Here is a 25,332-nt window from a genome sequence, read left to right on the forward strand (position 1 = left end):
TCTTTATAAATATACGTTGTGATATTTTGTTTTGTTTTTTTCAAATACAAAATCGTAGTACATATTGGGACTTAAAAGGCTTTTATGGCACTTATTGAAAATATAATAAACTAGTTGGCTTCGCCCGGTAGCATTTACTAATGTTAGTTCGTCAAGTTTCTCCAACCCTGCCTGTTCTTATTTATTTGCAAATAAAATATCTAAATTTGTACTGCATACTTTAGGGGCTTTTTTTTATTACAGTTGACTGGACTCAAAAAAGCCGGTTTTAGCCGTAATTTTTTAATTTTTTTTCTTTACAAACCATCTCCTGAAAATTTCGAATCGAATAAAAAAAATCACCCAAATCGCACCAGCCGTTCTCACGTGATGACATTACATACATGGACCATTTCATTTTTATATATGTATATAGAAGATAGATAAAATAAAAAATAATATAAATTGTTTGATTTAATTTAAAGTTTATTTTCTTCTTTTTACAGCATTTAAGTAAATGCTTTATTTAAGCTTTTTATATTATTAATTTAAATTCTAATTTATTCGACCTTTTTATTTTTAAATTTTATAATATATTGAGCTTTAGGTCACTTTTATATTAAAAATAAAAAATATAAATATTGGAAATAAAATAAACATTGTTTAATATAAAAGTGACCTAAAGCTCAGTAAATTATAAAATTTAAAAATATTATTAATTTATTTTCTTGTTTTAGAACGCTTTGAATATTTCGAATTTAAATTCGAATTTTCGAACATATTTAAAAAAGTTTATATTCTGAAACTTCGTTGACAATACTTTAAAATTCATAAACATTTTAAATTTTTTCTTCCACAAGTTTTATTTCAAATTTAATTTCGAATTTTGCAACCAAGCAAACATTGAGAGTTAAATAAAAGCTTTTTTTGTAAATTAAATAAAAATGTTTAATATTTTTTTCATTAATAAAAATTTTAAATTTCCTAAAAATGTATACTAAGGTAGATAAGATTCGGCTCAGTCGAATATAGCACTCTTCAATTGTTAATTATCAAAATTTTTAATTTTAATTTAATTATGCTTGTGCATTATTATTTTCATTTGCCAAATTTTAAAGGAATATATTCGTTTTTTCTATTCCCTGAGAAATCAATTTTTTAATCAATTTTTAATTTTATAATTTTTAGCACCACCTACATATGCAGAAGCTGCAGCAGCAGCAGTTTTAGCTACACAGCAACAACAACAACAAAGGTCACAAACAAGTCTAGTACCATTGCGAAAACAATCCCCGCCATCGTGGTCGAAACTTGGCAATGATTTTATAACTGCAGCTGCTACAAATAACGTAGACCTGGCCAATACAGTGGCAACGACAGCAGCTGCGGTTGTAACCGAACAATCAAGATCATTTTTCGATGCCGCAAAACAATTTCGAGACTTTAGCAAACAAGTATTTCGTCAAAATCTATCATTTGGCAATGAACCAGTAACCACAGCGTCTACCAGCAGCACAACAATGACCACAGCCTCTGCTCTTAATGTACAGCCGACAGCCAGCGAAAGTTCCGGCGGGTTGTTGTTGGGAAGGACAGGAGAGTTCTGTGGCTGTGGTTGTGTTGGCACAACAACTGGATGTTTGTGTGGCAGTACGCTAACCACTGAATGCAACGCCGATTGTATACCCACCGAAGTAAAGCAGGAGATAAAAGAAAATATATCACCTGAACATACAATAAATGAAGAAACCTTGCATACCATGCAAAAATTATGCGGCAGCAGTGCTGCTATGACTATGACAGCGACGCCAACAATAAATTTCGACACAAGTGATGCTAATAATGATTGGATAAATACAAATGAATCTTCCACTATTTCAACTAGTATGTTGTCGGCGTCACCAGCAGCTGGATCAACTGCAGCAGTATCAGCCCCACTACCACCTACACCAACAACACAAATACCGCTTTCAACTATCGCATCAACTAGTGGCACTGAAAGTGAATTACCTGCGCACAATACTTAAACAACTGCAACAACAATAACAATACAACATTTAATACTAATTTGCAGATACAGTTGTTGCATACAAATGGCACTTCACGATTTTTGTTTGTGCTACATGTGCAACCTCGTACTCACACATACAAATACCATTCTACCCAACACCCTTAAATCTTACTTTGTTGTCTTGTTGTAAGTTGTTTATTATTAAATTATTAATTTTGTTATATATTTTTTTAAAACTAACCCCCGGCCCCATTTCAACTCTCCCTTTTATTCCCTTTATTTAATTTTATTTTGTTTTATAGTTATTATAATTAAATTTTTTTTTTCGTTATGAATTTGCGTATACAACTATATTTTTATTTTTTATTTTTATTTTGTTAATTTTAAGTTATTCATTTAAATTTCTTACTATTGTTTTATCCATACATGTATGTATAATTATTAATTATTATGGTCGTTATTATCAAAATATGTCGTCTACTACTACCATAACTACCTAGCTAGTTTAGTTTAAGCCATTTTTTTTAATAATAATTATATTATTTTTATTATAATTTTTTTTTAGTAATTGTGAATTTTTTCTGTCGTATTCGTATCTAATTAAGTGTGATATTTAGCTAAATAGTTAAACAAAAATCATTAACAAACAAAATATATACAATAAAAATAGTAACAGTTGAATTTGCTATACATACGAATGATATGTACATATATAGAGACACAAACAAAGACTAGACATTATCAGTTACAGTAGGGTGCAAAATGTTAAGGCAATGTTTTTTGTTATACTCAATTTAATTGGCCGTGTAATTGAATTGGATGAGACTGAATTTGACAATATTTATCCAGAGTTCTACAACATACTTACTTGTATTTAAATTTTATATTATTTTGTACTTAAAAAGTGACTATATTTAGAACATTTAACAATATATCGCCATCTAACTCCCTAACTGTCATTATATAATTTTACAGAAGATGCAAAGAACTTGCTAAAATGTGAACCTATATAGTTTCATTGGTGTATTTTTTTAGAAATATTGTAAAACTTTGCACTTTACTATTTTTCTGCAAAATTATTGAAATGTTGGTTACGACCTATTGCAATTTAGGAGGCGATAATAACGATTCATGCGTACTTAATCATACATTTTTTGTATAAAATCTATATAATACATTTTTGTTCAGTTCATTAATTTAAATATCTTTACATCGATTCTGTAATATATCCCTGAAAGAATAGTTTTGTTAAAATTTCTTTCACGCCAAACTTTTTTTATAGTAGTTTATATTAATACATACACAAAATTTTAGCAGCTGGAAAATTAGAATTCATTTGTATTACAAATATAACATTTCAAACGAATTAGTTCTGCATGTAAATTAAGTCCAAGGAATCGTCCATACATCCTCTGGACGTAGTGAAGTAGGGCTGGCGTAGTGAGGACCCTGAACACATACTGGGCATAAGTTGGGGACGGCACGTTCTAGTTGTGGTAGAAGTTTTGTTTTACGTGGCAGAAGTACGATATTCATACGGTATCCTCCTAGCGTATAATTGATGGCGATAAGCTGTCATATAAGAGCTGCCATCAAATGGATCCTGCATATACCTCTGTATGTTGTGAGATGTTGAAGTTTGAAAAACTCCCCCGGTAATATCCTAGAAGATAGTATAAAATAATGTATAACATTCTCTCTCGCAGCGATACTCTCCGCTTCCTGATTGAAATTAAAAAAAAATCATTGACCATTAAAAATTGATTAGGGTGGAATAAATGATTAAATATCCTACACCACTATAGGTGGGGAAGCATTGGTTAGAATCGGTCAATGTTTCATCTACCCCCAATCTGCCCTGGAATAGGGTTTTTATATTTACAAATGTGTTACGCATGTTGATATCTAAAACATATTCAGCATAAATAATTTTTTGTAAGATTCGGTCGATAATTTATCATATGGCATATTTCGGAATTTTACAACATTATAATACAGCATATATCTGTATTTATATTATAAATTTTAATGATTATTTTTCATCTCAGATTTTTTTATCATTTGGAAAATTCTGTAACATGTATAAATATTCATAATCTGTTTCATTTTATGATTTAAAGATAGGAATAATTCAATAAATCTATTTCAAATATAGTTCTGATAGTACATCTTCTGAAAATAACATTTATGTAATCAATACTTTTTTCCTCTTGTTCCTTGTACACTCAAAAAATTTTATTTCAGGAATTTCTGAAATTATTACTTGGATTTGATTTAATTGTAAAGTTGGGTACACCCAAATCTGCACCCCTTTCTATTCACCTATCTCTCCCCAACTAAATTAGAAAAACATGTGTAATGTAAATAAAAAAATGTTTGCATTAAATAAAAACTAGATTTAATAGATTGCAATCCCCCACCTACTTAACTGTAAATGATTTACAAGGCTGACAATGGAAATTATTGATAATAACTTTTAGCATAAAGTATAGACACATAGAGACGAAACAATTTTTATAAAAACAAAAGCATAAAAGCTTTTATCACAAAATACATTATTTTTTTAAAACAACATTCTCACCACTTATATTTTTGACAGCAGACTTTGGCTTTGGACAGTCTTTTGTCACTATTTTACCCTAAGAATTTTAGTTTAACCCTGTTTCATCTCACTATAGCTGTGAATTTAAAAAAAAATATTTGAAATTCAAATTTATGTATATTGTCATTAAAAACATTGCCTTATTTTGTTTGACCAACTTACTATAGGGTGACCTCCAGTCAAATAGACGGCACATTTTAAATGTGTGAGAACTTAACACAAACACAGCAAATAATACAAAGATTAAAACAAAACTGTAATAAAAGCAACATAAGGCTCACTTAAAAATTTAATTACAAAAGTAAAAGTAAAAACAATAATACAATTTAATGGAAATTAAATTAAAATAAAAAACTTATAGAATCTATCAACCATGGATTTAATTATAAAACATAGAAACATATGTATGTACATTATATTCTTTTGTTTCTTTAATTTATTAAGTCTCCTCCCTTTCAGACGAAATTGTAATTTATGCGTGAATTGTGAATTGTTTTATTTTTTTACTATAAAAAGAAAGAAAGCAACAAGCAACCAAATTTCTTCTTAGTAGTTTATGTCTGTAAATACAAAATAAAACATAATATTAAAATAAAATACCTATATATATATTTATATAAAATACAAACAAAAACAAATAAAAATACGCAAATATGATTATTAACAACACACAAACAAAGAAACAACAAACAAATATTAAACTCTAAAAAAAACAACAAATCAATGTAAAATTAAAATAATTTAAATCAATTTTTAATTAAGTCTTATTTAATATCAATCACAATAATCTCTATTTTGTAAACAACTAAACTACATAGTACTATTAGTTTAGTTTTATTTCATTTTTGTAACATTTATTCGGGCCAATGAAGAGTTGGCCAGTTACATTAAATTTAAATACATATACAAAATGAAATGAAACTTATAAAAACAAAAATATTGTATTGTATGTATGTAGGTATGTATTTATTAAATATTCTATGTATGTTTTACAAACCACATAAAACCAAACTATGTATGAACAAAAAAAGAAGGTTGTGCAGGATTGTGTTTTAATTATTTTCCTTTTCAAAATTCTTACAACACAATTCCCTATATACATTTAATTTGAAATATGTATGTATGTATTTCACTACTTTACGATGATTTATATTTATATTGGCTGTACGATAAAATTGAATTTTTTAACTATTTATTAAACGTGGAAATTGAAAACCTAAAAATCGTAAACAGTAGGAAATTTTACATCCCTGCTGACTTTTTCAGCCACGCTAAAAAACCTAGACAGATTTTGTATTATTCTAAAGTGCTCGTCAACATACTTTTCTGTTCTGTTTATCCAAAAATACAGATAGTATTAGTTGGTACTATTGGATAAAACACTTGTTGCTTAACGTTGTTCAGATACGAATAATTTGCTCTCTCTCTTTGATTACTGTTAGTTCAATTTACAACCCAAAATTTCAAAAATGTCATTTTGAATGAAGTGTATCAAAATAACAAGGTTTTATTATTATTTTAACAAAAAAACAACGAATCTTGGTTTTTTTTTATCGATTGATACATTGTTTTAAAAATGCAATTAGACACAGAATTTATGAAATTTTCCAGTGTTCTTAGATTTATATCCCACCAATCACTAAAAATTATCATTTTCAGCTCTTCAACAAAAGAGCTGAACGCCGGTTCAGCTCTTATCTGGTTTTATTTGATTTGGAAACATGGATTGTACGGTTGTATTGCTGATAAACATTTTTTGTTCGCGATGTGATTTGAGAGCACTCCTTAAATTTGGATGGAAAAAGCCGACCTCGTACCATTCAACAACTGAATTTTAGATCCTGATGATTCAAATACCAAATTCTTCTAATTGTTCACTATCATTTAATTAACGTGATAAATATAATTTTCTGAAGAAATATCAAGTTTTGAAACAAGTAACTAAGACACAGATCAAAGATATAAAGGAGTACAAGGAAATATATTCACAAATCAGTGAGCATAGAAAATTATATACTACCACAGTACACGGAAGATGAAATACTGAGAGGTGATTGTGTAATTCGATTACAATCAAGACCTTTTCGAAATAGAATGTATAATGCTTTTCCATAACACATGGAAAACAAAAGCAGATGGTGATAGCAAAAGTGGATTTAGTGTTTTTGGTACAACGACAGCACAGACATTTAGACTCGTGACGTTATCATTTCGATGTTGTAACGATTTTCATATTCCTTGGCTAACGTTGGAATATCGTTGAACTGATTGACTTTTTCTTTAGCGATTTGCATATTTATTAGCTGAAAATCTCTTAAAAATTCCTCAATTTCTCTAGTTTACAAAAAATAAGAAAATTGTCATAACAAAAAAAGAACGACATAATTTAGTTAATTGAAAATATTGGTAAAAACAATATGAAGATTTTCAAAAACGTAATTTGAAAGTAGTGAAAATATAAGAAAACAAAATTAAACATTTGCCATGTATGTATGTTTACAAGAGTTAAAAATTCAAGAATTATTGAAAAACAATTTTAAGAAAACAGAAAACGAAACAGTTTATGGTATCAATATACCAATTATGAACCCAGACACTCCTCCAACACCCCAACCCCCGATTGATCTCAATGTTATGTGATAATGTCGCAACGCTTCAAGTAGTTGCGTCGCTTACTACTAATGCAGTTCTATTTTTTTTAATAGTGTTTTTTTGTTTTGTTTAAATAGTTAGTCAAACTACAGTAAATAAAACAAATTAAAGTGTGTTGTTATTATTATGATTTATTTTTGTGTACAATGTTTTTTTTTTTTAATAAATAAATATAATTTTATAGGCTCCTCCGTTGATCCCCGTAATATAAATTGGTTTTAAATGAAAGTTTTCTAACATTTTGTTGTTTAATTCTTGTAAACAAACATACACATACCTAATTGCAAATAATATAAAACAAATAATTAAAACATAAAATAAAAAATAATAAAATTTGTAAATCCACTTGGCAGTCACAATACACATAGAACTACATACATAATAAGTAGATGATAAAGAAATACATATTTAAGAAAACTTAATGTGAAAATACCTAAAAAAAATAAAATAAATCAACATTAAAAAACATATATTATTTAAATAGTAATAATATGTATGTATAAAATAAATAGTAAAGCAACAACAACAATAAATATAGCAACAATTACAATTCTATGTATGATTTATAACTTAACTATCTATACTTACACACAAATAAATCTACAGTAAATAGAAAACAATTAGACAAACAAAAATCATAAACTATGTAAATTAAACTAAAAAAAAATACAAAAATATAAAAATACAATTAATTGTGATTGTAAAACAACAAAAACTAAATAAACAACACACAAACAAAATCAAAATTCATTCGAAATCATATTAAAATACATAAAATATTACAAAACAAACAAACAAACAAAAAAAAAAAGGATTAAAACAATCGTTGTTTTTGTTTTAATTAGGTTTTTTTTCAATTTTTACTTAAATGAACTTTAAGCACTGATTTATACACACATCTAAAATATTCTATTCTTTATTGTACTTTAAAAAAAAAATTGTTTTTGTATTAAAATTATTATTCTAATTATTTTTATTATTACATACTTTATTAACCAACTACAACACCACTTATATTTTCTTGTATTGTTTTTGGCATTAACACTTAAAAATTATATTTTACATTTATGAAAAACTTATTTGATAAATTGATTTTAAATCTGAATGAATGAATAAATAAATCGTTAACAATTATTAAGTTTAACATTAAAGCATAAATATAAAACAAGTAGTTTTTATTTTATATATTATATTTATTGGTTTATTTTATAAACCCAAGCTGTGGGTTTTAATAGGTCTGTTAAACTATTTTTTTTTTTATTTATTTGTAATACAAAAAGCCTTCAAGTCCAAAAACGTAATACATTTATTTCCTTAATATTGTTACGTTTTAACCTTTTCAAAACGTTGGTTTATTTCCTTTAAATAAACCGGATACTTTTGATTGCAAATAAAAGCCGTTTAGTAGTTTAAAAATTGTAACAACTCTTTATTTATTTAAAATGTACAACAACAACAGAATTGAATAGTCACTCAATGTTTTTATACACGTTTATAAATTCGCAGAAATACAGACAAACTTTATAATGTACACGAATTCACTTGAAAAACACAGCACACTTTAAGGCACTCAGTTGATGTTTCTTCAAATAGCGTCTCTGATAAACTCACTAACGACTGCAACCTCTGCCACTATTTATAACACTGCCATCTGCACTCTAGATTGCTCTTTAACTGTCAAAGCTTGTATATTCTAGATCTTTCTAATATATACGCCATCTGTGGTGTACTTTCTACAATGTTCTTTAACTGAATATTCGAATAAACGGTCGCAGCAAACAGCGTTGTCATACTTACGATCAATGGTCAACTGAAAGCTTTTATTCAATGTTAATAATGCCCACATATATGTTACAGTTTGCTATTACAGCACAGCTATTTGAAAGAATTATGCTACTTTTAAATCAGCCGTTAAAATCGTTATATTTGAATTCAAGTACAATTTCGTAACACTGCCCCCCGCATAAGCCTGTTCGTCCCGAATAGGCATATATTCACTTCTCCCATAGGCAGCTAGTCGATCTAGATGTACGACCTTAATTCCCGTTATCGGTCTTCCACATTTCCGTATTCTATAAACCATGTCGTCCAATTTCTTAACTATCCTATGTGGTCATTTGCAGTGATTCCTTAATTTGGATGGCAAACCCTTATTACGTTGTGAGCTATATCTGGTTTTCATTTGGTCATTTTAATTCGTCTCCGAACGAGTTTATGCATTTCTTTTTCTGTTGAAGCGGCCTGATGATCTTTTCTCTGCGGGACAGACCAAGCACTCCAAGAGGAACCATTCTGTCGTTGCACTGTTCAACGAGGGCCTCCATTGTTACATGGTCACTTCTCACATCCGCTGTTTCCAACACCATTGTCTATACCCATCTTGGAACCCGGCCTGATGATCTTTTCTCTGCGGGACAGACCAAGCACTCCAACAGGAACCATTCTGTCGTTGCACTGTTCAAAGAGGGCCTCCATTGTTACATGGCCACTTCTCACATCCGCTGTTTCCAACACACCATTGTCTATACAATCCTCCAATTCCTCACGGGCCCATACCAAATCCTCTGACTGCGGTGGCAACATTTTGTGCTCAACAAAAACTATCTTTCTTACTTTAGACTTGCTCTCATATCCGACGTCAAGGGGTATTTTAACATTTATCCAAAGTAATGCTGTGACTAATCATGAAGTCTGCGCCAATGATTACTTCGTCCACAATATCGGCAACAACAAAGACATGATTTACGCTAATACCACCAATAGTTAGTTTCACATTAACTTTACCATGGACAGCGGCAGGCTCTCCAGTAGCGTAGACTTACATTACGGTGCGTAGACTTACATTGCAAATTGGTTCCATCGATTTCTTTACTAAATCTGTTCTGATGATAGACTGCGACGCTCCCGTGTCCATAGTAAGGATGTGCTTTCGACCGTTGATGTACCCACTAGCAGTAAGATTGTTATTTTCCTGCTGCAGTACTGATATGGAGATGGTAGGGCCATCAGGTGTGGGTGTCAGATCCTGTCCCTCAGTGCTAGCTCGCTTTAAAGGTGGCTCCTGTAATGCTTGATGATTCGCCAGCTGGTTATTTCTTGATGGTGAAACATATCTGATTCGCTTTCTTGGTGCTCTGCAGTTTCGCTGAATGTGACACATTTAACTTTTGTTCTGTTCAATAACTAAAAGTTGTTACTAGTTAGTAACAATTGTTACTGAAAAAGCGTTCATTAACTCAAAAAACTTGCAAGTAGAGAAAAAATCAAGAGCGTATAAAATTTAGAAAGTTTTCTCTCGTTGCAAACTATTACAAATTCTATTTTGAACTCGTAATAGTTACCAGCTTATATTTCATATGTTTTGTGTTATTGTTTATTTATTTGCAATTTTATTTTTGTGGCGAAAAAATGTCAAAAAAAAGAATTTTCAATAAAATTGAAGAAAATGTGAGTATCTATACATTTTAAAAGGAATAAAATAAGAAAATTGTGTGTATAAAACAATTGTTACTGGAAAAGCGTTCATTTACTTTTTACTATTTTTGAGAATTTAAGAGAGTAATTTTGTAAATTTTGATTTTATTCTCTCGTTGCAAGTATTTACTGGGAAAGTAAATGAACAGACCTTTTGTCTTTAGTTTGCCTCGTACTTAAAGCCTTTAAAATTGCCTCTTTTAATTCCTTTAATTCGTTGACCATACTTCTATCATTTTCAGCGACAACCTCGATTTTCCGCACATTACACATCTGGGGCTTTGAAATTATCTTTGCTGTTTCTTGTACCAGCGCGAATGAGACGGTTTCAAAGAATGATGACTTTGGTGTGGCACATACCGCATATTTTATCTCTGGATCGCGAATACCATTCACAAATGCCTCTATCTTCAAATGCTCCAAAATTGGATGGTTCTCCCCTGGATAAATAAGCTGTAGCAAACGCTCGATTTCCATCGCAAAATCTTGTAGCGTCTCATTGGCATTCTGCACTCTACCACGCAATTCCATTCGGTATAATTCTTTATGTTCGCCACCGTATTTACGTTGTAGCGCCTCCATTATGTCATCATAACAATTTCTGTTGCTCGCTGGCACGCTTTCAAGAACTACCGCTGCATTTCCTTTTAAGGCCAAAATCAACTCGATAGCTTTTTCTTCGTCTTTCCACATGTTTCTAATGGCAACCGTATCAAACTCTAACTTGAACACATTAAATGCTGTGGTGCCATCAAAACTAGGAGCCTTTATTCTGCTAGATGCTTCTGAAATAACTCGAACCGGTCCATCTTGGCATTGAAGATTATTATTATTATATTATTATTATGACATGTTCTTTATTTATAATTTTGTATTTAAAAATATATATAATATACAACTTAGTCTAATCACAAATTATAGTTTTGATATAATTTGATGGGGCCAAATCACCGCATTCGAAATCGAGTACTTTGTCATCGAAATGTTGTTAACGTGGATCTCGGCAGTCGTTATCGAAACGTATTTACTCGAAGTTGTACTCGATTGGTAATCTCTTATCGAAAACAAACACTGCCGTTATGTGTTAAAAGTAAATAAATCAACCAAAACAATGAAGTAAAATAATAAATAAACAAAAATATACGTATTTTTCTGATATTTTCTCAAAATTAGTGTAAAAAATATAAATATTTTATTTAAAATTGTAAAATTTTGGGCCACAATTTGTTTTGTATTTTGTTCCGTTTTTCACAACTTTGCACATAGTACTTTGTGCTAATCAAAGTAAAAAACATTCTGAAATTTGCCACTGGCCGATGATGAGGAATACAAAAAAAACATTTTGATCCATTTTTATTAAAAGTTTTATGCATTTTTTTTTCACAATTTATCACAAATTTATTTATTTTGTTTTCCTTTTTTCTTTTGTTTTTCTTATTGTCATATGCTTCAGCAATGTAAAAAATGGTAGTAGTTAATATAAATTACGATCGACTACCGTGATCCAAAACATTGCAGCCAAAGAAATTTTTCTCTACACAAACGTGCACTCGATATCGAATGCCGTGATTTGCCCCCTGTCTCTAGCTATGTATCGTAATTGGGTAAATGATTTATTTGTTTCCCTGCAAACAGTTTTTCTCCATGTCTCCTTAGGTCTTCCCACTCTGCGCGTGCCCTGCGGGTTCCATTGTAATACTGCGTGTGGGATTTCATCAGTATTTTTTCTCAATGTATGTCCTAACCAGCTATATTTTCTCCTTTTTATTTCCATGCCAATAGGGATTTGTCCAGTTCTTTCTAGTAAAATGACGATGCTAATAGTTTGAGGCCACCATACATTTAGAATGTATCGTAGACATCTATTGATGAAGGTTTGTAAATTTTTCGTTAATTCTTTTGTTGCAAACCATGTCTCGCAGCCGTACAAGAGAGTTGATTTAACACACGAATCAAAAATGCGTATTTTAGTTGGGATGTTAATTGAGTTGGACCGCCAGATCGTCCTTAGCATTGCAAAGATGGCCTTAGCCTTTTTCAAACGGTTTTCCACATCGCTTTTGGTACCACCTTCCACATTAATAACACTTCCAAGTAGTTCAAAAGTAGTTACATCATCTATTTCCTCTGCACTTATTCTAAGTTTTGTGGTATTCCGTGTGTTCATCCTCATTACCTTCGTTTTTCCAATGTTAGCCTTTAATCCATCTTTTATTAACTCGTCCGTTAGGGTTGTTAAGAGCTCCTGCATCTCAGATTTGGTATTACATAAAAGAACAAAATCGTCCGCATATTCAAGATGACTTAGCTTTTGGTTCATCTTCCACAACAGTCCAATATTCTTTGCTTAGATTTCATCCAATATGACATCCATCACGGTGATAAATAGTAGTGGAGAAAGTGCACATCCCTGTCTTACACCACTAACTGTTCTAAAGCTGTCACTTAGTGCACCATCATGTAAGACTCTGCAGGATGAGTCATCATAGCTTTTCCTAATGACACTAATTATCTTATTAGGAATACCTCTTGCCTCAAGCGCCATCCAAATGTATTCCCTCCTTAAGGCATCAAATGCTTTCTCATAATCAACAAAGCTTAGATACATTGTCGCGTTAAACTCCGCAGCTTGTTCTATCAAGACACGCACCGTACTTATTTGATCTATGCAGGATCTGTTAGGTCGAAATCCTGCCTGTGTATTACGTAGAACATCGTTTAAAGAGTCCGATATTCGATATAGAATAATATTATTAAAAATTTTTAACACAGATGGTAGAAGAGAGATTCCACGCCAATTATTGCAATTTTTCTTGTCTCCTTTCTTCGGTATTGTGATGATGATTGACTCCTTCCGCCTTAAAACATTCGTTTGGTAGTCCGTCATTGCCAGCAGCTTTACCGGATTTAAGGATTGGTATTTATATCGGTATCCAAGAATAGTCGTCTATTAATTACTAGGTTATTCGATTCACTGTGAACTATATTTAAAGTTCTTTCAAAGTGTCTTCTCCAAATTTGCAGCTGCTCATCTTTTGATGTTACAATTTCCCCGCTAGTTTCGTCCAGAACCGGTGGGGTGGCTTTTATATTGCTAGTTGCCAAGTTCCTTGTGATCCTATAGAGTTCCTTTAAATTTCCCTTTTCGTATGCCGTTTGAGCCTCCAAGGCAATTTGTTCAGAAAAGTTTCTCTTATCAATCTTGATCTGTCTTTATATGCGTTTACTTAATTTGACATATTCGCAATTGTAAATTGCCTTCTGACGGGGGTCATTTTCTCCTAACAATGATATTTTATTGGCTCGTCTAAGTTCCCACGTTTGCTCCGACATCCACTCCCTCTGTTCACGTGAGGCGAATCCAAGATGACTCTTACACACATTCTGTAGTTTAATTCTAATATCCTCCCATAAACTATCCGGCGATGTATTGGAGTCGACGTTAATCATTGTGATGTTATTGATGGCATCTTGTAAACCATCTGGCGAACATTTTAATCTTCAACTCCGCAACAATTAGATAATGGTCACTACCGATATCTGCACTTCTCTTATTCCTTACACCACAAAGCATATTGGACTCAACTCTAGAGATACATATATGATCGATTTGTGTCTCGTGGCGGCCACCTGGAGATTTCCATGTTGTTTTATGAGTGTTCTTATGTGGGAATAACGATCCCCCAATTCTGAGATCATTGTTCAAGCAAAGCTCCAAAAATAGCTCTCCATTTTCGCTACATGGTCCTAATGCGTGTCTGCCCATTATAGACTCATAACCTCCATTATCATTCCCCACTTGTGCATTAAAGTCACCTTTATTAAACACGTTTATGTCACCCTTCGGGGTGGACTGCATAGTCTTCTCCAACATGTTGTAGAATATTTCCTTTTCCTCTAACTGGCTATCATCGGTAGGGGCGTAGCATTGGATCAGTGATATGTTACGTCTCTTCGCACGGAACCTGACGATTATTATGTCTTCCGACAGTGCTTTCCAGCTCATGATCGCTGGTTGGAGTTTTCTTCTGACACATACAGCAACTCCTCGTATGTGTGGATCAGTATCATTTGGCATACCTGAGTACATGAGAATATCACCGAACCGTTCCACCTTACCTCGCTCAACCCCAACACATCAACGCGTAATCGTTCACATTCCTTAGAGAGTATAGCTAGTTTCCCGGGTTGATACAACGAACATTCCATTGTGCAAATCTAGTCCTTTTTCCATTGCATAGGTCGTCAACAAATTTTCCAGATTTTTTCATTCTATTATTTGTGAATACTTGAATCATTTAAGTTTCGGGTTACCGCTGGAGATTAACCTGCAGGCCCTAGTTTGGTGGCAGGGCTGCTACCTTATATAGTAATTATAACTGTATTCATTGGTATCCAAACATGCCACGGAATACATTACAAAATTGTGTTGGCATTTCCCCCAGACACTGAGGTTGGACCCAGATATACCGCTGAGCAGTCGGTGTTTAATTGATAAAAATTTATCATAAAAGGGTAGAAATTTCACCTCAAACACTCGCCAATTTTTCCGGGCTAGTGACCGGCTGAACCATACAAATTAGTGCAGTTCAGGCTGGCATTGAAGATTATTAACTTTTATTTGCAGATCGTGCAGTTTATTGTCGACACCATTCTCTAAGTCGGACAGTTTTTTATTGACGTCTATGGCTTGTATTTCTAAACAGCTTTCTAAGTCTGAAACCTTTTTCTCAATGCCATCCACTCTGCTGTTTATAACTTCCGATATTTGCTGAAGCTTCTCGTCTGTCGCTCTAGAAGTTTCTTGAAATTTCATTTCCATTATTTTATTTTCTTCTTTAACTTCAGCAAGAAGTTTCTCGTTGTTTACTTTGGAAGTTTCTTGAAATTCTTCTTTGACTTCTTTAAATTGTGCCATCATAGCAACAAACATTGTGCTTAAATCCATGCTGCTTGTTGTTGTACGGGTAGAAACTTCCATTTCTTCTTTATACTCGAAATAGTAAGCTCCAATGTCAATATCACGCCGCTTGAATTAATCTATCAGCCTCTTTTGCAATTCCGCCTTATTGCCAGCTGTAGGTAACTCCAACTTACTCAATTCTTTCTTGAGTTGTTCAACTTTTAGTTCCTCAAACTTCATGCTTATTATTTTGCAATCCCACTTCTGACACCAATTGTTACGTTTTAACCTTTTCAAAACGTTGGTTTATTTCCTTTAAATAAACCGAATACTTTTGATTGCAAATAAAAGTCGGTTAGTAGTTTAAAAATTGTAACAACTCTTTTTTTTATTTAAAATGTACAACAACAACAGAATTGAATAGTAACTCAATGTTTTTTATACACGTTTATAAATTCGCAGAAATACAGACACACTTTATAATGTACACGAATTCACTTGAAAAACACAGCACACTTTAAGGCACTCAGTTGATGTTTATTTGAATAGCGTCTCAGATAAACTGACTCATGACTGCAACCTCTGCCACTATTTATAACACTGCCATCTGCACTCTTGATTGCTCTTTAACTGTCAAAGCTCGTATATTCTTTGTAATACATACGCCATCTGTGGTGTACTTTCTACAATGTTCTTTAACTGAATATTCGAATATACAGTCGCAGCAAACATCTATGCCATACTTACGATCAATGGTCAACTGAAAGCTTTTATTCAATGTTAATAATGCCCCCAGATACAGGTAAGCCTCCATTTACGCGGTACTTTATTTACGCGAATTCGATATAACGCGAACTCAAATTGGCAACCATTTTTTCAAATACGCGACTTTTTTACACGATTTTTATATAACGCGGCAACAAATAACAAGAATCGAAAAAAACACAAGCGAATAAAAGATTTTTTTTCGAAAACTTCGTTAATTTTTATGAATTTTTTGTTTTGTTGCGATCTCTTTTATTAATTTTCGATAAGAAATCGTTTTTACAGGATACGTTATAAAATCAATAATAGAGTATTCTTGGCAATTGTTCAATCAATCAAAAACTCGATTTTGAATTGTTGTGTAGTAACGTCCACTTTCATTTAAGGTGACGATATGTGTTTTCTATTTTACGCGATTTTTAGGTCCCAATTTCTTTTTTGTTATGGGACTGATGTATTGTTTTACGCGAAATAAAAAATTGTTGGCCCCACAAAAGCATTTCGTTCTAAATTACAACCTCGTTTTACGCGAATTTGATTTACACGCTATTTTTTTGGGTCCAACAAACCGCGTAAATGGAGGCCTACCTGTACATATGTTACAGTTTGCTATTACAGCACTGCTATTTGAAACCATTATGCTACTTTTAAATCAGCCGTTAAAATCGTTATATAAGAATTCAAGTACAATTTCGTAACAATATATTTCTTTTAACATAATAAACAATTAAATGATCCAAAAGTATTTGTTTAACAAAACGTAAAAAAAATTAATAACCCCCAGTAACACGAAGCATAGTTATGTGTTAACTAATAGTTATACTGACAGTTTTCATACAAAAATAATTTTAACCGACAGTATAACTACAGTTAACGCATAAGCAGACTTCGTGTTAATGGGGGTAAGTAGGATTAAATTCACTCGAATTGAAACTGAAATGTACACTTTTAATTCTTTGATATGACGTATAGAATTTGTTTCAAGACTCCCTATCGGTGGCGGCACACAATTTGCTTAATTAACAGTATTTAAGTGATCTAAAATAGACATTTATTAATTGGCCATATTGGGAAAATGGTCGAGAAGATGTTTTCTAAATAACCTAAGTATCTTGCAGATCTTACAAGGAACGATAGTTCAAAAACAGAACATGTTATAAGCGGTATAATAAGTTGTGGACTTCTCGTAGATCTTGAAAACATAAATCTTCCAAGAAAATAGTTTGGTATAACATATTTAATAATCTTGTAAAAATATATTAAAACTATTCAATTAAATTCAACACAAATAAGTTCCAATTTTTATGAAGATCGGTCCATAATTAGTCATAGCTCACATATAAGGCCCAATTCCGAAATACACAAATATTAATATCGATATAAAATTTAACTCAAACTAGTTTTATAGCCAATTAATAAATTTGTTTGTGATCGGTCCATAATTTGCTTGACCGACTATACTTTCTTACTTGCTTTAGAATATGTAAATTAAATTAAAATTGGGCAGCAATCAGGCACGATTTTTTTTTATTTACCAGAAAGTATTAGAACAAATAAATTGTAAATTTCTTAGTTGCATTCCATTAACTATAAAAACACCCAAATTTTGGAAGATTATTTAAAAATTTAAAACAAAATCAAAATTTAACAATTCATTTATATTTTCCGTTTAAAAATTTAAGTTTTAAAAAGTATTAAGTGAAACAAATTAGCTTGAAATCTGAAAATCTACATTTTTATCACGTTATTTTTTCAAATACGAAAAATTATTAAACTGTGGCAACACTATACAGAAAAACCAAAATTCCTAGAATAACAGATTTTATTGCTAATAGTTTTTAATTTTGTCTGTTTTCATCTCTTAATAATTATATTTTTATAGAGTAATTTTTGGTATTCAATTAATCGCCACATTTGGCACCTTTCACTCCAACGAAAGTTCGAAAGAATTAATTCCACTGTGCTAGTTGAAAAAACACTCAATCTGGGCAATCTGTGAATTAAACTAATTCCGGTACGCTGAATTCAATATTGCTAACCGTATTATACCGTTATTTCTAAAATGGAGAAGGTTGCACAACATATATTTGCGTAACTCAAAAACGGTTTAGTTTATTGAATAAACTAAAAAAAAATGAATTTCCGCAATAAAATTACCTTTAAGAAAAACTTAACATATTTTTAATCGTTTTAGAACTATACATTTTTTTTAACAAACAAAAAATTATTTTTTAGCAAAATTTTAAAATTTTTATTTTTTAAATCGGCATGAAAAATTGGAAAATTAAGCTACGCCGCGCCGTTAATTTTTTCTAAACGTATAAAAAATAAAAAGATCCAAACAAAACAAGCTCTAAATGATTAAAATCTGTCCACAACTTTTGATTTTATAAACAAAAGATAAAGCAAATATCCCATAATAACATTTTAAAATTTGTTCCCATATTTTTTTTAATTCTTAAAAATTGTGTACATTTTTGAAAAGGAGACACAATTTCCTATACGGTGATATATAACATATATATCTTATCTTTTCCACTAGTCAAATTTATAGATTCAAAATCAACAACAAACAGAAAATTTACAGAATATGCATTATGCAGTACTAAACATAGAAAAACACTGCATGATGTAGCTAATTACTAAGAGTTATGTATCTTATCTTTTGTGAATAAAATTAAAAGTTGAAAACATATTTTAATCATTTAGGGCTTGTTTTATTTGGAACTTCGGTTAATATATGTGTAAAAAAAATTAAGAGCGAATTTTTAATGCCGTTTTAAAAACCAAAAATTTCGAAATTTTACTAAACAATTTATATTTCTGAAACAACTGTGACGATTGAAAACAATGGTAATTTTATTGCGGAATTTCGAGTTTTTCAGTTTATTCAAGAAACTAAACTGTTACGCGAATATATCGAGCCCTTAGCGCCAAATTATAGTAAGCGACATTTTCAAAATTTTTTTTTTATTGCAAAAATTAAAACGTTATGGACCGACTGATGTTTTAGCGTTCACAGAATATCAAAATTGTTAATAACTTCAAAATTATAGGGGGTAAGATTTTATCGTAAGTCAATGTTTACATTTTACAGTAAACGAATTTTATCGTAAGCGACACATAGTAGTATAGAAAAAAAGAGGGAAATAAATATGTAACTTCTAAATGGTTAGATTAGTTTGAATGAAATTTCACGTTTCTGAACGTGGATCTCATGGGCCCACCAGGGGCGCGACCAACGCTCCTCAAAGTAGGACTCCTCGGGTATGTTACATATTTAAAACGATCCTATTTCTTCGTTTGTGTTCCGATTTCAAAAAATTACAAATATAAAATTTTTCATCGAGCGCTACAAAAGACCTAGTTGTAGCTATCAATTATCTCTTATAGCTTAGGAGATATTCGCATTTGAAAATTAAATTTTCAACATTTTTACCCAACCTACTCCAGTTTTTTGATAACAGCGTATCCAAATATTTTCCGATTTTCTCCAGTTTTCCTTCATTAGAATAACAACATATGTATGTGTCAAATAGAAAAAGAACTGTTTAAAAAAAAGACTAAGTTCAAAGATATATGCATTTTAATTAAAAAAATTTTAAAAAGCCGATTTTTCGCTGATTTTTTGGGAAAAAATAACTTTTTTATTTTTAAGTTATCGCAAAAAATTTCTAAAAGGATGTAAAAGAATTTATACTTTCTGATTTAATTGAAAAAAAAAATTTATATTTTTTCTTACCGAGGGGACCAGGTCCATTCAAAAAACACCTATTTTTTATGTAAAATTTGAATTTAGGGCAAAAATTCTCAAATCGCATATTCGATATCAAAATATAGTAACCGATTTTAGATGGAACAATATGCTTTTAATTATTTTGTAAAGGGTTCCGATAACTCCGACCCTGGTATGGATATTATAGCCAAAAAACTAAAAATTTCCATTTTTGGGATTTTTCAACAATTTTTTGGGAATTGCGGGATTGCTGATAATAAATTTCAAAATTCCTTTCTATTTTTCCATTTTAAATAGAAAATTTCATTGAAAACTATTCATAAATAATAATTTTATTTCAATTCGAAAAATTTTTATCTATGCAAAAATTCAATAAAAAACAATTTTTGTCATATTTTTCAATAAAGTATTCCATGAATTTTTAATTGTCAAAAGTTATAAATATTTTTGAAAAATAGACAAATAGCTTGAACGAAATTATATTATATCGCATCATAACATTTTTAATTTTATGTATAAATTTCAAAATAATCGCAAAAACCTTCTCCTGTAAAATTTGTGTTTTGTCGCTTACGATAATTTGGCGCTAAGGGCTCGATATGCTGTGCAACCTCGTTTGATATAATCGTTTTATACACATCTTCGAAAGAGAGGCAATCGCTCTTGAGTAACCAGACAGAGTTGCCCTTACGATAGCGTACCCGAACGTTTTAAGAACTATGTATTGCCAAAACAACCGGCTGATGTGACTCGCAATGAGACTGTGGAGATACTCAAAAAACTATTTGGTAAAGTCGAGTATTTTTGAGAATAAAACAGTAAAGCAATGATAAATAAACAATGGTAACAATTTCAAGAACTACGTAAGTACAATTTCATTTATAAAATACTTTGTGTTTATATTGAAAAATATTATGTTTTCATTTTCTTAATTAATTTTATTAATCATATTAGTTTTCAATCATTTTCATTATAATTTTCAATATTCAACATCAAACAATAAAATTTTGTAATTCAAAAATAATAGTGCATTTTTAATTTTAAAGAATATAAATATTATTACTACAAATAAATAAAAAGAAACAATATTCCGTGTAACTAAGAAAATATTTATATTTCGAAACAATTATGTACCTGCAATTTGAACAAGGATCTAAATACAATTTCAATTTTTTTGATGTAAAAATAAATACCATCTAATCTCAATTCCACAACGCCTGTTTTATCATCTATAAATTACAAAGACAACAAATCCAATTTTTATTATCATCTGTAAACTAATTCATCTGAAGATTCACATCAGTTTCAGTTCAATTCACAGCAAGTCGCTATTATTATAATCAAGATGAAACTTATTCAAGATAAGTTGACCATCAGTTTTAAATTTCCGAGAAAAAAAGTCAGTATAAGTGTTTATATCTTGTTCCACATTCAAATATTTCTTAATATTGTTTGTCTATTATTGTTTACTTTTTCAAATACTAAATATCTATATAACTAATCACGAATAATTATCATAACTAAATTAACGAATTACTAATTTAATTTAAACTTTAATTTCGATTTAATTTGTAAACTTTCCCTCTTAAAATGACCACTCGCTCTCCAACACGTACTTATACACATAAACAAAATTCAATCACAATCTAATTCAATAACTACAAATAACAATTTAAACTCAAATTTGACTAGTAATCATCCGATCGATAGAATACCCCAAATTGATTTAGACATACATATGTGCTTCCTCTGTTAAACTCCCTCAATTCTGGACCAATTGTCCAGATGCATGGTTTGTTCACGCCGAAATGCAATTTGCAACCAAAGGCATTACTACAGACCAAACAAAATATGAATATATCGAGCCCTTAGCGCCAAATTATCGTAAGCGACAAAACACAAATTTTACAGGAGAAGATTTTATTTGATTATTTTGAAATTTATACATAGAATTAAAAATAAATCGTTCAAGCTATTTGTCTATTTTTTAAAAATATTGATAACATTTGACAATTAAAAATTCATGGAATACTTTATAGAAAAATATGACAAAAAATGCTTTTTATTGAATTTCTGCATAAATACAAATTTTTCGAATTGAAATTAAATTTTTATTTATAAATAGTTTTTAATGAAATTTCACAGTTATGTAGATTTTTCTATTTAAAATGGAAAAATAAAAACGAAATTTGAAATTTATTATCAGTAATCCCGCAATTCCCAAAAAAGTGTTGAAAAATTCCAAAAATGGTAATTTTTAGTTATTTTGCTATAATATCCATACCAGGGTCGGGGTTATCGGGACCCTTTACAAAATAATTATAAACATATTGAGCCACCTAAAATCGGTTACTATATTTTGATATCGAATATGCGATTTGAGAAGTTTTGCCCTAAAGTTTTATTTTACATAAAAAGTAGGTGTTTTTTGAAAGGACCTGGTCACCTCGGTAACAACAATTATGAAATTGGTTTTCCTTTAAAATATTTTATGAAAACTTAGCTTTCAGAAAGTAGAAATTCCTTATACATCCTCTTAGAATTTTTTTGCGATAACTTAAGAAGAAAAAAAGTTAGATAAAAATCGCTTTTTAAAAATTTCTTAAATTCAAATGCATATAACTTTGGACTTAGTCATTATTTTTAAACAACTCTTTTTCCATTTGACACATACATGTGTTGTTAGTCCAATAAAGAGAAAATCGGGAAATATTTGGATACGCTGTTATCAAAAAACTGGAGTAGGGTGGGTAAAAATTTTGAAAAATTTAATTTTCAAATGCGAATATCTTCTAAGCTATAATAGATAATTGATAGCTACGACGATGTTTTTCGTAGTACTCGATGAGAAGATTCTATATGTATAATTTTTTTGAAATCGGAACTCAAACCAAGAAATAATATCGTTTTAAAAATGTAACATACCCGAGGTGTTCTAATTTGAGGGCCCTTGGTCGCGCCCCTGGTGGGCCCATGAGGTCCACGTTCAAAACTTAAACTCGACAACACTTCTTCTTTGCGCATGTGAAATTTCATTCAAAACCAATCTAACCATTTAGAAGTTACAGATTCATTCCCCTCTTTTTTTTCTATACCACTGGGTCGCTTACGATAAAATTTGTTTACTGTAAAATATAAACATTGACTTACGATAAAATCTTACCCCCTATATTTTTGATGTTATTAACAATTTTGATATTCTGAGAACGCTAAAACATCAGTCGGTCCATAAAATTTAAATTTCTGCAATAAAACAAAAATTTTAATTTGGAGCCCTTAGCGCCAAATTATCGTAAGCGACAAAACACAAATTTTACAGGAGAAGGTTTTTTTTGATTATTTTGAAATTTATACATAGAATTAAAAATGTTATGATGCGATATTATATAATTTCGTTCAAGCTATTTGTCTATTTTTCAAAATTGTATATATCTTTTGACAATTAAAAATTCGTGGAATACTTTATAGAAAAATATGACAAAAAATGTTTTTTATTGAATTTTTGCATAAATACAAATTTTTCGAATTGAAATTTAATTTTTATTTATGAATAGTTTTTAATGAAATTTCACAGTTATGTAGATTTTTCTATTTAAAATGGAAAAATAAAAACGAATTTGGAAATTTATTATCAGAAATCCCGCAAAAAGTGTTGAAAAATTCCAACAATGGTAATTATTAGTTTTTTGGCTATAATATCCATACCAAAGTCGGGGTTATCGGGACCCTTTACAAAATAATTAGAAACATATTGAGCCACCTATAATCGGTTAATATATTTTGATATCGGATACGCGATTTGAGAATTTTTGGCCTAAAGTTTTATTTTACATAAAAAATAGGTGTTTTTTGAAAGGACCTGGTCCCCTCGGTAACAACAATTTTGAAATTGGTTTTCCTTTAAAATATTTTATGAAGACTAAGCTTTCAGAAAGTAGAAATTCCTTATACATCCTCTTAGAATTTTTTTGCGATAACTTAAAAAGAAAAAAAGTTCTTTTTTCCCAAAAAAATAGCGAAAAATAGCTTTTTAAGAATTTTTTAAATTCAAATTCATATAACTTTGGACTTAGTCATGGCAGAATCAACCAGGTACAATTATTAGGGAGAGTTGTCAATTTTTTTACCTTGTTATGTCAAACTACAGAAATGTGAGAAACAAAGCAAAATAAAATACAGAATGACTTTAGTTTAAAAATATTTTGTTTACATTTTAAATACAGTAGAACCTGCACAAAACTCACCCCTATACAGTAGAACGTGATTATATGCGGTTTACATATTTTAATATTAACTTAAAAAGGTTTAATTTCAGAGCGAATTTTACATACAATGTCGAAAAAAGTATGACTAAAATCATTGCTCTTGGTTTTGTCATTTAAAGCATATTTGTTTCTCAGATTTGATATGTTTTATTTATACATAAGTTGTTATAAATGCAAATTGACTTTATAAATATTTTGCTAACTATTAATTCATCGCTTTAAATCTATATAAATATGTATATAAATGTCTTTGTAAGTTTGTTTGTTGGTTTGTTTGTATGAGCATCACGCCTAAACAGCTGAACCGATTTTATTGACCCTTACTGGGAAGCGTCAATAGGCTATATATTCTAGTATTCAATATATTAAAGTACAAACCCAAATTTTAGTTGATTAACTACATATCGTTAGCAAAAATAAACAGATTAATTCAAATTGTGTAATTTATTATAACAAAAACAATATTCACATTATTATGTATGTAACAGGTAACAAAAAGTAGTTTGTGATCTCTGCTTAAATAATGTAATTAAAAAAAATAATAATGTAATTATTTCCAAGTTCTTTTAAAAAATAATAAGTGAGCCATTTAATTACATACAAATTAAATTAGTGTTTTAAGCATCTTCTTATTAGCAATAATTCTATCTTTAATTTTCTTATTTTTTAAATTTTTGTTTAAATATTTTATACGGAAATGCATTCTAATTTTAAAGAAAAATGATTTAACATTTTCTGGAAGAATATTTTCCGAACTTTTGTCCAAAAAATATTTTGTAAAACCACTAACGTTTGTTATGGAATTACCATTAACGGTATTAAATATAGTTTCGAGTTCTCTTAAGTTGGATAAAAATGAATTTAGAATTTGCATTTCATGTCCTTGGTCAATTTCGTTGTTGACATCGGTTTCGCTAATTTGCAAACAGGCCTTTTTAAATTCAA

General features: G+C 30.1%; 1 protein-coding gene across 2 annotated transcripts in view; it reads left to right on the top strand.

Moving 5' to 3' along the window:
* Nucleotides 1-8,412, top strand: part of LOC135952148 (serine-rich adhesin for platelets) — an 81,055-nt gene extending 72,643 nt beyond the window's left edge. For both annotated transcript variants that reach the window (XM_065501954.1, XM_065501953.1), the window contains exon 6: nucleotides 1,168-8,412. In XM_065501954.1, coding sequence (XP_065358026.1) covers nucleotides 1,168-2,006 — 839 coding nt within the window. In that variant the 3' untranslated portion in view covers nucleotides 2,007-8,412. The remainder of the gene's footprint in view (nucleotides 1-1,167) is intronic.
* Nucleotides 8,413-25,332: the final 16,920 nt, after the last annotated feature.

This window comes from Calliphora vicina, chromosome 2 (genome assembly GCF_958450345.1).
Source record: "Calliphora vicina chromosome 2, idCalVici1.1, whole genome shotgun sequence".
Taxonomy (NCBI): domain Eukaryota; kingdom Metazoa; phylum Arthropoda; class Insecta; order Diptera; family Calliphoridae; genus Calliphora; species Calliphora vicina.